General features: G+C 43.6%; 1 protein-coding gene across 4 annotated transcripts in view; it reads right to left on the reverse strand.

Annotated features, from left to right (window-relative positions):
* The window catches only part of Dock8 (dedicator of cytokinesis 8), a 231693-nt gene that overhangs the window by 114581 nt on the left and 99538 nt on the right, over window positions 1-17574 (reverse strand). For all 4 annotated transcript variants that reach the window (XM_004838202.4, XM_004838200.3, XM_004838199.3 and 1 more), the window contains 5 exons: window positions 17245-17325; window positions 16012-16171; window positions 13994-14130; window positions 12475-12568; window positions 11627-11789 (listed from right to left, as the gene is read on the reverse strand). In XM_004838202.4, the coding sequence (XP_004838259.1) occupies window positions 11627-11789; window positions 12475-12568; window positions 13994-14130; window positions 16012-16171; window positions 17245-17325 (635 nt within the window). The remainder of the gene's footprint in view (window positions 1-11626; window positions 11790-12474; window positions 12569-13993; window positions 14131-16011; window positions 16172-17244; window positions 17326-17574) is intronic.

Below are 17574 nucleotides of genomic sequence, written 5' to 3' on the forward strand. Positions count from 1 at the left end.
GATCTGTTAAGAAATAAATGTTTCAGAAGCCTCCAGCTAGGTTTATAATCTTACACAGCTTTGGGCAGCTATGAGAGAGAGGGCTTGTCTGGACTTTAGAGGTAGGAGAACTTTGAAAGATTGCAGTGTGGCTGCAGGACAAAGTTACACTCGATGTGATGGTTAAGCTTTATTATGTGGTGGTCAAGCTTCACTGCATCAACTTGATTGGCTTAGGAGTTGTCTAAGAGATCAGTAAAGCATACTTATGGGTGTGTCATGGAGACTTGACCTTGACATCTATATCTGGTCCAGCATCCATTCTTCTCTGGTGTTCTTCCCCTGGTCTGCTTCCTGGCCACCATGAACTAAGCATCTTTCTCTGCCATGCCCTTCTACCACGTTTCTGCCTTGGAGCCAGCTAACCATGGACTGAATCCTCTTGAACCATGAGCCAAATTAAACCTCTCCTTTAAGTTGTGAGTGTCAAATATTGTGTCCCAGTGACAGATGTCCTTTTGTAAATCATGTGGTTGTGAGTGGAGACTGAGGTTTGCCTCCATAGACAGGCAGGCAGGCAGGCACGCACACAGGTATCTTTTCTTGTCAGTTTCAGCCCCAAGCATGGTGTGTGACATACCACAGATGCTCACACATACTTGTTAGGTGAATGCATCCACAGTACTCATAGATCTTCAAAGGGAAGACATTCTGTTCCCTTTATCCCTGAATGACAGTGGGTGAGGAAGGAACTCAGGAAAGTCACCTTACTCTTCATACTCATTCCAGTATGAAAAGTCCATAGGGGGCTGTTCCCTCCCCAGACCATTCTGAGGGTTAACAGTTATTCTTGCAAACTATATTTTTTCTGGGATTCAGATTCTCATCATAGAGTTTGATTTAGTTTCAACTCAACTCTGTGAGGTGACACAGAGGGTATAAAAGAAGTGTCTCCTTCTGTGTCATCTATTATTTTCTTTCTCCATCTCCAACTATATCATGGTGGCACAGGCTCAGTAGTAACCATTTTTGTAGTAATGCTGAATACATCTTTAAAAACCAGTTAACTAAAAACAATAGCTTATTGACCAAGATGTCCAACCTTGCAGACAGCCATCTTCAGATCTGGCTATCTGGAGTTACCAAACTTTGGCCCCACACACCTAGGCTCTAGGCCTGCCTTGGGATTTATATTTAACAGTGCTGAATGTTACATAGGCTACTGCTATCTTTCTCCACTTCCTTTTCCAAATGGTCACATACCCACCATCCACCAAACAAGTGTATGAACCACTTGCAGCTGTTGACATGTGTATGGAATAATTAGGTAAATGCTACATTTCTGGACAAACCTTGATTCTTACTGGGTTCTTGTTGACTTTTGGGAAAGTTCTTCATGGGAGTCAAAACAATAAATATGGGTTTGTATGATGCTGGCTACCGTTAGAGAGGGGGACCTAGGAAGGGCCTAGGTATCCTCAGCTAGAGAGCATCAAACTGCCTGTCCTCATCAGTAGGCAGAACCTGAAGAGAAAGTGGAAAACTTCTGCCCATCGTGGTTCCCTCCCATTTTACTTTATCAGACCTGTTTAATGAATGGTGCTTTACCCACAGAGTAGACCCTGTGAACTAACATAGTGGGCTTCATCTGCATAGAATGCAACTTGTCAAGTGGACTCTGGCCTGAACTCTTGGTCCAAGGAAAGAAGGGAGCAAAGATAATAAGGTGATTGTCAACAAATATTACATGATTTGGCAACAGGAAGTTCCAATGGCAGCATTGTGGCATTTGAAGAGCTGTAGGCAATGTCGTTTTGATCAGAGAGTGAGAAAGGCTCTCCTAAGGGGGGCAGTAGAGAAAGATCAGGGCCTCTTTCCAAGCTATGACTGGCATTGAAGGCTGTCACCCACTGTCTGTCCTCCCAACCTGCGCAAAACCACAGCTCTACTATCAAAACAAGATTACGGAAAGATAGATCACTCTAACCCCCAAATTAAGATCACATCAAAGCTTTCTCAGTAACAAAGGCCTTCTCCAGTCACCTACCTGGAGTTCAATCTCAGCAGAGATAGACTACGCAAGACAAATAAGGGCAGTCACCTGGCCTCACTCAGACCTGGCAGAGGAGATAATCAGCCCAGAAGGAACCCTGAGAAGTCAGGACGTGGGGGCCCCTGAATGGCCAGATGGCATCATCAAACTCCGCCCAGAGCAAAACACCAGCTAAACAGGCTCATTATCAACCAACTTCAGCCCCTTCTACATGCAAATTCCCAACATCGCTTCCTCAGCAAGCTCCAAATCATTGTTTTAGGTCCTGAGAGAAGAAACATCATGAGCTTAGGCTACCCTCAAGGAGTTCCCAACCAGGAAAGGATCCACAGCGTATGTGTATAAACATGAATAACAGCCGCAGATTTCACGTGTACGGTACAATAGCTCACACGTCCGCGTGTTCAGAATTAGAGTCACGCGGAAGTGTCCCGGATGGTGTGGGAGCTCGGCAACCTCACTCTCCACAGTCACGAGGTAAGAAGCATCACAACTGGGAAACGTGCAGGTCAAAGTCGTAAGAGCCCAGAACAGAGCTCCAAGTGTGAGGTGAGCCGAGCCTGCGTGGTACTGGGAGATTTCCGGAAAGGCAGAGACGAGGGGCAGGCACGTCCTCCTCCTGACAGTAACTCGGGGAAGCTCAGAAGAGCCACGGGGGTGGGAGAAGGAACAGACTAGATGAATTGAAGAACAGTTTCCCTGACTCTATTCTGGGCAAAAATCATTTGAGCCCTAGCCAAAGGGAATGAGTCAGAATTTGTCCCTTTTTAAATCACTCCCTCAACAGTTAAACAGTGACTACAGGATGTATTTGTGTGTGTCAGCCTGAGGACCTTAACTCGACACAACAGAAATATAAATCTGTTCATACCATGAAGACACTGGTCTCTGACCCCTTCTGTGGCCTGACTGAAGGATTTGCAGAAAAGCAGCTGTGTTAGTCTCTGAACACCAGTAGGAAAGAAAGGCCGCCCCGGGCACCCGTGTGAAGGAAGTGGAATGGCTCAGAGGGAATCACGGCTCAGTTACAACTCTAGGAGATGAGAATAGGCTCTGAGATTTCCTCATTGCTAAACGTATAATTATTAGCCTGGGCATGAAAATGCCTCCAAAAATCAATGGAACGAGTCATTAAGTTGAGCTTCTCTAGTTCTACACTTACTAAACCATAATATTTATATTTCTACAAATAGTTATGTGGATCTCAGTTTATGCTTTCTAAGTTCTCAAAGAACAGGAAACAAAAGAAGTAGTTGTGGCCCACTTTGGAAGTTTTTTAGTGCTTTAAATCAACAGGTAAATTTTTTTTAACCATTTTTTAAAATTAAAAAAATAAAATCTAATTCATTAGCTATGGTTTTAAAAAATTACTTTTTTATGGGGTTGGGGTGTGGCTTGGGGTAGAACATGTGCATAGTATCCACAAGGCCCTGTGTCCAATCCTCAGCACCAAAATTCAAACAAAAGCAGACAAAAATGACCCGATGACACAGTCAAAACCCAGGCCCCTGGGGTTCTATTTATTTTGTGCCATGGAGTTGGCACTTCCATCCCTATCTGCTTCCCCCTCAGAAAGCCCTGCTACAGCCCCTCAAATTTCCCCTGGAATTCGGCTGAGAGGGGCCAAAGGCAGCCTCTCCGAGGCCTGGAACCACAGCGTGTCGCTGCAGCAGAGGGGGAGTACTGAGCTCGGGCGTCTGTAACTTACTGTACACGGGAAAGTCAGACCTGAGAAGGAAAAGCGAGCACAGAAGGCTCCCCCCACCCCCACCCCATAGCAGAATAGAAGAGAGGAGTTCCCTGAAGGGGATCCCATCAAAGAGAAGCTGCTTCAAAGCAATGCATTTAAAATAATCACTTAAGCCAGCTGTGGACAAGTGCCTAAGGTCCCAGCTATGGAGGAGGCTGAGGCAGGACAGTCGCTTGAGCTGAAGAGTTTGAGGCCAGCTGGGGCCACTTCAGTGTGGCTCAGTTTCAAAAAATGTTTTTTCCCCATAAACTATAATAACTTTCAAAACTAACAAAAGTAGAGAAATAAAAGACGGCTTCTGGAATTTTAAGGGGCTCCTTCTTGTCTAGACAGACTATTTATGGCCCCCAGCAAGGGCAGGCCTCTATTCGCCTGATTGGCTTCCCGCTGCGCGCTGCTTCCGCTTTCACCGACCCTGACTCAAGCAAGGGAAAGCGGGTGCCCGCAGCGTCTGCGGAGAGGTCCCGCAGGGAACCGAAGTGCATCAGAGCGTGCTGCATGGTGCGCCTCAGAAGGAACCGCGTACCACCAGACCAACAAGAGCTTCGCCTCACCCCGTACTCGGGTGAGCCTTCGCGTGCTTTTAGTTTTGCACCTGAGGGTTGGTGACGGTGTACATGTGTATAGTAAACCTCTTTCCCTACACCACGGGATGCAATTCTTCGTTTCCCTCCCACTATATCTTCCAAAAAAGGGCTTGATGCCTAAGGTCATGACTTATTTAGGAAAGGAAGCAGAAGCCACCAGGTGAGAATAAAATCCCTTGCAGAAGATGACAACAGAAATATCTCAGGACACTGGGATACTGTTTACTTTTTCTTGGTCTAGTGCTTCAAAGTCAAAAGAGAAACGTGTGTTCTACTGTAACAAATCGCGACTGTTTGCTAATGAAAAGGATTTTGGAAAGTGAGCAAATTGTGCCCTCCAGTGGTTGCATCGTGTACTGCAACCATAGCTTTACAAAGGATCTGCAACAGTTGCTAAGCAACTCCAGGTCACTGGCTGGGTCCTCACTTTATCACTCTTAGGAAAAGGAGTGCTGAGTTTTGGAGCAGGGTATCAGAAGCGTGGGGATTGTGGCCATTACTTATTACTGACAGCAAGCTGCCATTAGCACTAGGAATTCTCTTTGTCTTTGTTTCCATTCCTTGGCTGATTCAAATGATGAGGTTTTACCTGGGTAACTACTACTCTTCTTAACTGTACAGTTTGTGTATGAAAATTTCTATCCCATGAGCGACTGCTTTCTAAGCCTAGTAAAACCAAGGTCTGACCTTCTGGATTGTCTTATGGTGAGCTGAGGGCAGAATGCTTCAAACACTTCCTGAAAGAATGAAAAGCAGTAATCTGTCCAATAAATAGGCATGCACATATGTGAAATATATTTGTAAGATATTCCATTGTAACATCACGTGTAATAGCAAAAGAGCAGAAATGTTTCAAGTGCCCACCAGCACAGGATTGGGTAAATCAAGAGTGTTTATATAATAAGACTAAACGCAGCTATTAGAAAAGGCAGGACAGGCTGGGGATTTAGCTCAGTGGTTTCGCCTCCTGCTGCGAAAGCGCAAGGACCTGAGTTCGATCTCCGGTACCAAAAACAAAGAAAAAAGAAATAAAAAAGGCAGGACGGCTTCATACATTCATATCAAAGAGCTCTGCATGATACCATGCTCAGTTAGGAAGTCAAGGTGCAGACCAGCGTGCAGATTATGCTGCCTTCCCAGGGTGGGGAAAACTCCTGCTTGCATTGGCTTGTCGGCTTGTCCATGTGTGGTCTTATCTGAAAGGATGCGTAAGCATGAGAAAAACTGCAGTCTCTAATAGTCAAAATGGCCTGAGGCATGAGATGCAGACCCTTTTCACTGGCTTTGCTCACTGTTATTTCTCCAGTGTCCAGAACAGGGCTTGGCACATTGTAGGTACTCAATATTTGAAGAATAAATGCAAGAATAAAAAGAATTCTCTCTCCCTCTCCCTCTGTTTTCTCTCACTGTATCTATCCCCAAAAGCTCAATGCTTGTTTTTATGAGGCTTAGTAATCAATTGTTTGTGGAGTAGGAACTTTTTATAAACAAACCACTTATACACATATATGAGCTCTTCCCATAGAGGGCAAAGGGATGGCCGGAATTCAGGAATGATCAAATTTTTCACCCTATGTGGTTCTGTGCTTAAAAATAATTTAAACCTCTAGAACAAACTATCTGTTCTAAAATAAAATTTAAACAACTGGATTTTTTTGAAGGGGACAGGGTCTCACTGTGTAGTTCAGGCTGGCCTTGGACTCACTATGTAGCCCAGGCTGGCCTCAAACTTGAGGTGATCTTCCTGCCTCAGCCTCCCAAGTACTGGGATTACAGGTGTGCACCACCACACTTGGATAAACAACTAGAGAAACAATACAAAATGAGAAGCTATTTTTTATAGTTATTTAAGATATTATTTGTTGTTTGTTTGAGGGAAACAGAGAACCTGAACCAAGGGCATTATACCTGCTAGGCAAGTTCTCTACCACTGAAATACATCCTCAGCTTTTAAAAATTTTATTTAATTTTTAATTGTTTTGGTACCAGGGATCGAACTCAGGTCCTTGCACTTGCGAGGCAGGAGGTGGAACCACTGAGCTAAATCCCGGACCCCTTAAAATTTTATTTTGAGACCGGGTCTAAGTTGTCCAGGTTTGGCTCAAACTTCTGATCCTTCTGCCTTGGTCTCTTGAGTAGCCAGGATTATAGGTGCGCATCACTACCCTGTGCTTTATATGTTGTTTTGTGGGGGTGATTTCAAGAGATGAGGACCAAACACATCAAACTGTCAATTATCAATGAGCTGTAACACCAGAGTCCTTACAGTTTTATCATGCAATAAAATCAGTTGTTTGTGGAACAACGGTCCTCACATGGAGAGGTGAGCTGTGGTGCTATAGATTCTTCACAGACAAGTGCCTGACCTCTGCTAAATCCCTCCTACCTCATACCCAGGTAGACACTGGGACTACTTCCTAAAGCAGGTGGAGAAAGCAGCACATCCCCTCTGCCGAGTTTCCAGAGGCCCGAGTCACTGTGGGCCTCTGGACGGCCATCTTCAGTGGAGGAACTCATTAAGGGGAGGTTGAAGCTTCTCCTTTCTGCAGACAGGAAGCTGATTCCTAAACAAAAGAGAGCGTCCAACTCCGGACACCCTGGCTGGGGATCTCCATGGTGAGACTGGACGCTGGAAGGCACAACCACCCTTCCTCCCGCCATCAATGAGGCCCACTCCAGTTACAGAGCGAACTGGGCTTCAACTGGGAATTCATTTCCTTGGATAAAATAAAGTTTCATACAAGGGTACTCTCCATGCCATGGCTCCTCCCTACATTTCATCCAGAGTTACTTTAGGTTCATTCCTTTTCTCCAAAATTCTCTCCACTGAATCATAACTCCCCAAGTTCACGCACGACCAGTTCCCACATACATCTTATGGCATCCCTTCCTCCCTGCAGGCTGTGAGTCTGGTAGGATTCCTGAAACATTACTGTGACACTGAAGGCACCTCCCTGTGAGGCCAGATCAGACTTCTGGTCTGAGAATGTTTAGTAGGAGGAGGCTGGTGAGCAGCTAATTATCCATCAAAGAAATCATGTTCCAACAGATAGGCTTGCTCCCAGCAAGCACAGTCCAGAGCAAGTCGGATAATTGGACAGACAAGGCCTCAGAGGTTCTCAGAGCTGTGGTGAGAGATGCAAATGTACTTTCTGTGGCTTTCTTTAATGTAATCTCCAGTGAAAGGGACGGCAAGGCGCTTAACAAGCTCATTACAACCTCAGCGCCTGTGATCTCTACACAAACCCCAGTGGCAGCCGCAGGGTAAAATGTCCTTGAAGGCCTCCCTGGGCCTTGGCCCCAACTCATGCTGTTTTCATTCTGCGCTCACCAGAAGGCAGCTGGCATCTCTACCACCAGCTGTTGGGTCACATGGAAAATGAGCCAGGAGTCGGTTCCAATGTGTTCTGAGGCACACAGCTGGCTTTTAAAATCTGGACACAGAACCAGGAATAACAAACGCAGATGTGGATGACCCAGGTTTTTACTGACCTAACTTGTGTAGCTGTCTCGCTTTACCTTCCTAGCTGCTATCACCCTGCTGTTGACTTCTCAGCACTGAGAAGCTCTGCCTCAGTCTGTCTCAGGGGACACTTGTCCAGCTCTGTGACTCCACCCTACCCGTCGAAGCTGGATGTGGCCACACAGAGGACCAGAGCCCCAGACCTGGTAGACCGAGTCATTCTTGGGATTAGCACTTTTTGCTCCAGAAGTTGATATCTCTGGTCAGAGCAGGTGATTGTCTTGTGAATCCTCAGAGTTCAGGAGTCCTCCATGGTTCTGTTATAAAAGTCTAGGTCTTCCCTAGACCTTTCCTTGAAGTGGCTTGAATAAAGTTGAGGCAGCAGGGAGCAGTGCTCACACAGACTGCAACTTCACTAGTGGCCCTCATAGTACGACAAGGTGGCCCTGACCTAGGACACTGGAAGGGGCAGAGCAAAGAAAGGAGACACCTCAGGAGGTGAGACACGGTGAGGCTGAGGACAGAGAAGTGAGTTCAGGTGATCCCACACCACTCTCCTCAAGCCTTCAGCAGAAGCCACTGTGACATGGAAAGGTAACTTGAGTTCTCCTCACGTGGTGTTAAACTGAAACCTTACCAATATTAGAACATGCAGTGGACGACTCTGGCTGATGCTTGAACTCGAGGCCAGGCAACTTCTGCCATTAGAACTGTGTGACAGTTCCCTTCCCCAAAGGCAGCTCCACAGCCTGGTAGAAGTACAGTACCTGCAGGTTAAATCCTGGCCTCGTCAGGGTAGGCATTCAGCATTTGGCTCAGCAGACGTATTCTCCATAAGCTCCAGGTAGATCAACCTTCTATCAGTCAAGCTGTCTGTCACATTCAGCAGGTGAATCTTATCTAAAATGTGAATTATCCCTAAATTTGCCTGCTCTGAAGCCTTCATTTTCAAGCATTTGATTCCCTTACGTTGATACACCTGTGACCTGGATTAGCAGCATGGAAACAGGCATGTTCACAGTGAAACTTACTCTGCATGCAAACCCATAGCACAACAACCCGAATTCTCAGCTAAGTCAGACAAAAATGACACTCTTCTGAAGAGGTAAGACTTTAAGCCACACCTATTAGCGACACCATGGCATGAATGTAGAGATCTTTGCTTAAAAGAGACTTATGGGCGGGGGGTGGGGATGGGGGGTTAAAAAGCCACGAGGCTGCAAGCTTTTTGAGGCCTGGGAGATGGCAAGGAATGAAAAGAAGGGAAACTGACAGAAATGGGAAGACGAGGTCATCCCAGGCAAACCTAACTTTGTCAAATTACCAATCTGATTTGATTCTGTCCATTTGCACTTTGTAAGTAGGACCAGAGATGTCGGAAAGGAGAGGATTAGTCTAACCCAGGCTTACAGTCAGGATAACCTAACTGACCGCTAAGCATGTGAGGTCCGGAGGAGAAATGTTAAAAACCTGACCGCAGCATAAGAGGTTTAGGTGAGATGCTCCCTGAACACCTGGGATTTTCTCGAAGTGAACCAAGTTCATTCTATCTCTCTTTCCTTAAACAAGGTAGCCAGGGAGTGAAGGCAAGGTGCTCCCACCAAACTGGAGGAAAGCATTATCTATCCCTCCCCAAGGCAAGGGCCTGGCTTGTAGGGGGCGGCTGAAGAAGAAGGGGCTGCTCCTCAGGGTGCCAGGCGGGGCTGGAGTCCTCAGTCTGGACTTGCCCTCCTGTGCTGCTGCCTACTCCCGGCGATGACATGCTGGGGGGATGTTGGATAACTACAGAAATTCATTGGGTGTGAGTTGATTCCAATGCCACAAGCACCCCCCCCCCAGTGATAGGATAAGGTTTCTCAAAAGATTCAAGCACTGCATCTTTAAGCAAACATTTCATGCCTTAATCCAAGACCTCTAGGGACTGGGAAATTGAAATGACTCCATCCTAGGAATGCCTGTCTTATCTAGAAGGAAGCCAGGGGCTGGGCTGGTATTTAAGGAATGAAAATAGAAAATAAAGGCGGGAAGGATGAAGGGGGAAAACGTGTGTTATCACACACATCTCGGAAGGAAGAGCTCCATTTCTAACAGCAGGGGTTGGATGACTCACTGTAGTTTTTTTCTTATCTCCCTAAACCACTTACTTATCCCCTCTGGGACTCAACTTTGTGAATCTGGAATTTGGGGTGGAAATGTTTGGGTGAAGTGAGCTCTGAAGTTCTTTGTGTTTCAGTCTCACATAGGTCATACTGTAAAGTGTGAGTAAGAAACGGGGCAAGTGGGGGTATTCTTACATTGCTGGCAAGATAGCAAACTGGTACAGTTTTGGGAAAAAAACAGAAATATGACTAAAACTGAAAATGCATGTCTCTCCTGACTTAGTAATTTTACCTTTGGGCATATCCCTTAGGGAAATGTTCAGACATGCAGAAGGGCAGGAACTGTCTTGGCACAGTGTTGCTAAGAGCCCCAAATTGGAACAAACACACATATCTACAAATAGTGAAATGGATAAATTAAAATGTCCTCATCACACGAAGGCATACTATACAGCAGGTAAAAGGAAGGACACAGCTCTATATAAACCAGTATTGATATTTCTAAAATACAAGCTGTTAAGGAATCCTCATTGGTTAAATTTATGACAATCTAACTAAAAAGAAAAAACTGAATACAGTGTATTGAGTCAGTAAAATTCATGAATACATAGTAATACTCAAAAAAAGGAAAAATTTAAAAATACTTTTTCACGCAAAAAGCAAGGTACTCAGCACATGGAACACGAGGCCACTTGTATAAATTTTAAATGAATATAAAAATAATACTATTTGGTATTCACAGATAACATACATGTGTATGTGTAAAAAAACATATAAAGTGGCTGAAAGGACATGTGTGTTCATGATAACAATGATGATTAGGAGCAAGGGAGAATTCTGGGGATAAAGAAGGCTTAATTTAATCATGATTTGATTTGATGTTTTATATAAAAATATAAAAACAACAAAATGTCATTTCTGGATGCTTGATATACCATTCTTTACTGCATTTCAAACCAATCTTCCCAAAATAAACAGTGAAAGTACACGAGCAGCACTGCTTTTGACAGGTGTACGTTGACAAGTGCTCCTTCTCCGCACCCATGTGGCACACAGGTGACTCTCAGAAGCGACAGCAGCCTAGCTTTTCAGGCCTTTATTTTTTTTATTTTTTTCAGGCCTTTAGTATCTATCTCCTTGGCCTCTAATATGGGAGGGAACAACTACATGTTGCTACTTAAGTTTAAATTGACTAAAATAAATTAGATTGAATTTTATTCCCTCTATCCCATCAGCCACATTTCCACTGCTGACAAGCCCAACGCTGAAAAGGCCAGGGGCCCCTAGCACCACACATACAGAGCAGTTCTGTCACTGCTGTACATTCTCATGGACAGAACTCATCTCGGGCTGAAAACTATACACTTTCAGACAACTAGGCTGGGTTAATCAAGCTTCTTTTTCCTTCCGCACAGAAGAAAACCAAGGTAATGACTAGTAAAGTTGTTTCATTTCTGAAGATAATAGGTCCACCATCATCCTAAATTATACTATGACAGCAGACACACTTTCTTGTTAAAGAGAATTAGGTAAACCCTTACAGAGAGATGTAGCAATTATCTAGAGCTATGCAAACATCATATTTCATTTTCCCCAAAACTTAGAAAGCAGAAAGGCTGGAAGATGTTGAAAACATTATCCTAACAATATTTGGAATGTGGGTTCAATGATTTTCCTGGACCCAGTGTTTCTTACCTGTACACTGTATGGGGGACATAAACTTCTCGGATTGGAAATTCCAAAATTTCTTTGTGTGGACGCATCCGGTTTTCAGGAAAGGGTCTCACAGGCAACATTTCAGGAGTCAGACAGCCGTTGATTACCTCTGGAGCCGGAGATATCTCCAGTCTCAGCAAGCCTGAAGAGGGAACACAGGACAGTTTCAGTAGAGATATTTCCGTGTGATGAAGGAAGCTAGAAAGATTGCCATACTGTTTCTTTTATGCAAATAAAGATAAACTGTGAGAGTATATGGGGTTTAGAGTTCCTCACTAATTTCCTATAGTTTGAAAAACTAATAGTAGAAGCGGATCAAAGGATCTTCATAGTTACTTCTAAAATTACCACATTATAATGCATACATAGTTAATAACTTCCCTCCACTGCTAGCTGTAAAACATGATGGTTTTCAAACTGAGTTCCCTGATACCCAAGGGTGCTACAGAAGTCCTATGGGCAATTTTTCTGAGAATAGGGAAACTTTCTTCATCTTCTATCAAAGCATAGTACATACTCTGGTTTCTCTTCACTTTTTTCATTCACTTTTTTCTTATACTCAGGGTTCCACAGAGTATTTTACTGGATAAAAGAGGCCATTCGGTTTAACAGTAATCTGAGAAACTGGATCTGAAGCACAGTATTTATAAAACCAACCTTTAAGAAAAATAGAATAAAAACCCAGATTTGCCAAATGTGTGAACCAATTCAGAGTTTTAACTCTGAACACCAACTCCCACACCACCCTTGTAGCACAAGACAAAGAATGTGTCTGAGCACAAATGGTTCGGGCACAGCTCAAGGGGAGTAAGATGAGTTCTCCACACCTGGGATTGCCTTGACTCTTCTCTGTAAGGATGAAGATCTCTTGTAATCCGCTAAAAACTTGAATAAGTCTTCATCACTAAGGCGATCTCCCTCCTGCCAAGAGAACAATCAGGGTTACTGTAAATGCTCTATTCCTGAATTCGGGACCACTTCCAGGAAGATATTTATCTTTAAGTTTTATCCTAACAGGTCTTTCGTAGAAATTTGGATTATAAGCAGCTGTGAAATCATTTGGTTCAACTGCTGTCAAATGTTCTTCTCAACCAGCTTCTCACCAGCCCTGCTGGTGGGACCTCTGCTACATCCCAAAGGAGCTTGTTTGACTCTTAGGAATCTGTGCCATAAGCTTCTGCCCTGTAACTTCAACCCACTGAGGATACTCTTACTTCCGGGAACGATACAGTACAGGTTTATTTTCTTCTGTAAGGATCTAAAGACAGGGAAAGCATCTTTTCCTCCTTCCTACTTTGTTCTCTTCACATGTACCTTGAAGAAGGAGGTAAATCATAAGTGCTACCTCCACATTCCCCTGTGGGGCAGGCACTCTACCAAAGAAGACATGTGCATGATTGAATCCTTACAGCCACCCCATAAGGGAGGTAGATGCAGATGTCCTAGTGCCAGGGGAAAAACTCAGGCTTCCTTGAGACAAGGATCTTGTCCCCCAAGGTAATGCAATGAAGGAATATGTTCTAGATAGAAACCCTGCCAGCTGCTTTCTCTATTACGTGTGGTGGTGCATCGTCCTTTCTGCATTTTATTTTCTTCATGTAGTTGTTTAAATGCGCCCTGAAGGCTGCTTGAGCTACAGAAAAATTTTTCAAAACAGTCAGAGTGACTCTAAGTTTTAAGGGAAAATATAAGAAGCATAAAATTTTCCACCTTCACATTGTACATTCACACTGTTGTGCAACCAATCTCTAGAATTTTTTCTTCATGTAACAAAACATCTCAACCTCCATATCCTTTCACAATGACTATCCATTCCCTTCCCCCAACCCCCCAGCAACCTCCACTGAACATTCTGTCTTTATGCATTTGAAAAAGTTTAAAAATGTAAAAAGCAGTCATAAGAGCACCATCTGGAAGGGTCATGCTCTCTGACCAAGCAGGAGTCCTGCATCACAATAGTGGGGAAGGGCAGCCAGGCCAGGGAACCCAGGCCAGCAGGGACAGCGTCTCACAGGCTCAGCAATGAACTGAGCAATATAGGTTCAAGTAGGACAGTTTGTATTATGGGGACACATCTGTCTCTCCATGAACACAGTTAGCACTCACTAAGCACTCATGTATCCTAGGCACCTGAGGGGAGCTACATGCACCTCATGGCTTGGAATGCTCCCAACAGTCCTCAGCATGAAATGAGCCAGCAGCCTTATTCTGTAGAGAATACAAAGAAGGCCTGGTGAGGTTTACTAACTTAATCTCCTAATCCCTCACTATTCCTTTCTTGGGCCCCAACAGCCATGCCAACATGGGGACAAATCTAGACCTGCTGTAACATATAGAGATACCCACCTGCTTGTAAAAGGTGTTAATGGTCATGCTGGTGGTTTTAAAGTTGGATCCGATCCCATTTTCCTCCAAGGAGAGAGTTCGTTCAGAGAGTCTTCTGGATTGGGACAGAGGCCTTCGCTCACCCCCAGAGTTTCTCCCTTTAAGAAAAACAACTGTCATTCTAAACTTCTGTTTGAATACACAGCAGTTATTAACTTTGTCATATGTAAGGTATGCTTAAAGATGCTGAACATGGCGATCCTTGCTGTGAATGAAATTTTTCCTCCATGGGCCCTTTCTCAGTCCTACTGGGACCAGAGTAGAGAGGCCAGGCTTCCACATGGAGGTCAGAGTAGGCCAAATGCCATCCAGCAAGAGTGCAAAAGTATAGCAGAAGAGGGTCTCCTGATAAGCTTTATTTAGACACCACAGTGTTTGCTTTTGTTTTATTTTCACATTTGCATTCCACTTGGGAGAGGCATGTACTCAAATACTTCTGAAGGCATTTGTGAGTGTGACCTTAACATGCTAGGGGCAGCTCGTGCGCACTGTGGATCCGGCCTGGCTCTGCTCTTGCACATAGACTAGTAAACAGAACTGAGTTTTTGCCACGGTTGACTCCACAGTGGGAATTAGACAGGGCCAGGACTCTGCCTCTGCTTAGCTGTTTCTTGTCCCTTCTGAGGTTTCAGATGGCGATCCCATGGCTTTCATAATGAAAAACTCAGGGCTGCTGTGGTGAACAGTCAAATTGCTTAGAACTCTAACACTCCAGCTCCTGGTTTTGAATATTTTCTTATCCTTAATTCTTACTCTGGTGCTGAATTGAAAGTCTTTGCAACCACTACCTACCTAAACTTGTATAATATACTTCGTCTCTGGTTGCATTTTAGGGTTCAGCCTCTTCAGTCAGGTTAATTTATCCCTGACCTAGAGATTACAGTGGTTTTTGCAAACCCTATGCTCGAATTACCTAGCTTAGGGTGCAGTGTAAACTCCACACATAACACTTTCAAATAAGGCTGACTATACAGAGAAGTTGGCACTAGAAAAATTGTGGTGTGAAGGTCAAAAAGTAGTAAAATGGAGTTTGTTATCGACAAACCAGAAATAACCCAGGGGTTCTGCCTGGTAATTATACAGTAAGTCCAGAAGAGCAGCAGAATAAACAGATAACTTTTCCTTTCTTCCTGTGGAAAAACTAATGGTTCAAAAGTGGCAGAGGTAAGGAATGCATGAGAAATGTGAAGGTAGACTTGAGTATTTGTTGAGTACAATAGCATTGAGGGAAAGAGAAACCCTGCTGCAAGTGGTAGGGGTGGGCCTACTTGAAAACTCTGAAACACTTGCACAGTTCCACACCCAAACCCTGTAAGAAATTAATGCTTCAGACCAAGGAGGGAGGTGATAGAAAAGACGAAACTTGCAAAATAAATTGGAGCAGTAGCTAGACATTCTTTTGGAACCCACTTTTTCATGATGCTTTACAAAATAAACTTTAAGAGACTGAAAATTTTGGTGGAAAAATGTAAGTTTTGCTTTTCAAATCCTTTGTGTCCAGGTTATTCTTATGTTTAGGAGCCAAACATGGTAGGTAGCTTTGCTTAGCCAACTATAGATGGCTACTACATTTTCTTGTTATTTTCAAGACTTTTCTTTCTTTCTTTTTTCTTTTTTTAGTACCAGGGATTGAACTTGGGACCTTGCGCTTGCAAGGCAGGTGCCAGAACCACTGAGCTAAATCCCCGGCCCCAAGACTTTTATTTCTTGAGAAAAGGTGGCTACTGAAAATTAACTTTCTAAAGCATTAAAGTAGCTACAAAATTCCATGCAAAGTTCTTATTATAAGATCATGTGTAAGCTCCATACATGTTCATGGTGATCACTAATCAAACATGTAAGGCAGTCATTCTGTTTATCTGCTTCCACTTTCTTACCCCTACCCCTTCCTACACTCCTGAGCCTCACTAACAAGCAGTTGCCCTCGGGGATTGTACTTTGGGGAGCAGTCCCCTTCCCACTGCAGATGAAAATCTTACCAACTGTGGGCTCCGCATCAGTTACCTCCCTGTCAAGGGAGGAGACACTGAAGAGGCTTGCTAAACTAATGGGAGCCCAGGCAAAGGGCATCCGATATTTTCCCAAACGCTGACAGAAGGATTCAGCTTGAAGTTTTAGTTTTTCAATCTTTTCTTTACTCTAGAGGAAAATGGAAAGAGATGAGCTGAAACAAGAAATATGACATTCGCACCAAGTCAACTGTATCTGATGCGGATATACCAGTCATCTCCAAAACCCCAACTCTACTGATTAAGGAATGAATCAGCAGAAAAATGACTCAACTTGTCCCAGAGGTCTAGATCGTAAGGAAATAAACATTATATAAAGAAGATTTTAACAAAAGGTTACAAGTAAACTGAACATGCTGCTAAAAAAAGAAATGTCCCAGGCTTTTATACCAGCTTATCCACAAGTGCCTCTTCCAGGTATAGCTACAGGACTTGGACTCTCATGAAAGAAACTTGGGGTGAAAAATTTAATACATCATCTACCAAGATTCCAAAAGAATCTATTTTACAAAGTTGCTTTGGAAAACTCCAAAAAAAAAAAGCTACAAAGACTCCTAACGACTTCTTTATTAAGTTGACAAGACTTCCAAGGTGTGCTAAGTTCAGACTAAGTGTAGATTTAACAAAAGTCTTGAGTTCCATCAATTTTATTTGAAATTTACGAGGCCAGTTGGGGAAGTCTTATTCCAGAAAGGTTATGTTTTAAAAACCATACTGGGAAACTCTGCAAACTGGTGCTGAGAAAAGATGTCCTTTTCATGGCTTAGGACTTACAGTGTGCTAATTAACTGATGATGTACTGAAGTCATAGCCAATTGTCAATTATTAATACTGAGAAGGACAATGCCCCATCATGTTAGGAAGGCAAGGAGAGCCCTAGCACTGTGTGGTTTCATGGGGTCTCTGCAGCCTTCCCAATCAGCTGTTTCAAATCCTGGAATAAAGACAACAGGACATGGATTTGCCCTAGCCAAATTTTGTACTCAGGCATTGGTGCATATCATCATTAGTGAATGCAATGATTTATTTCTTTAAAAGATTACCACCGATAACTAGTCTTTCTTCTTTTGCTTAAATACAATGTATTAGTATGTTATATGGAGATGTGTTGTAGTCTAACTCCATTAATTATTTGTGAAACATCTGTGAGAATATCTGCTTATTCTAAGATGTCACCACTTAGCAATACTAGAGTTGTCATACCTTTCCACCATCACTTTCTTTGATAACTATGTAGGGTTCCACACAGTCTGCAATCTCTCCCTGCTGAAGGACTTTTTCAATCTATCAACAAAAATAATATTAAAGTGAGTGAAATATATCCACATAATGGGATCTATGCAACCATCAAAATTATCCTTAGGAATAGTATTTGTGGTACCGGGGATCGAACTCAGAACCTTGCGCTTGCAAGGCAGGCGTGGTGCCACTGAGCTAAATCCCCAGCCCTTAGGAACAGTATTTGATGACACAGGATAGCCATAATATACATTTTCTGATTTTAAAAAAATAGTGTGAACAGTACCATACAGT

This window comes from Heterocephalus glaber, unplaced genomic scaffold, assembly GCF_053883595.1.
Source record: "Heterocephalus glaber isolate CG9 unplaced genomic scaffold, H.glaber_assembly_v1.0 deba00001481, whole genome shotgun sequence".
Taxonomy (NCBI): Eukaryota; Metazoa; Chordata; class Mammalia; order Rodentia; family Bathyergidae; genus Heterocephalus; species Heterocephalus glaber.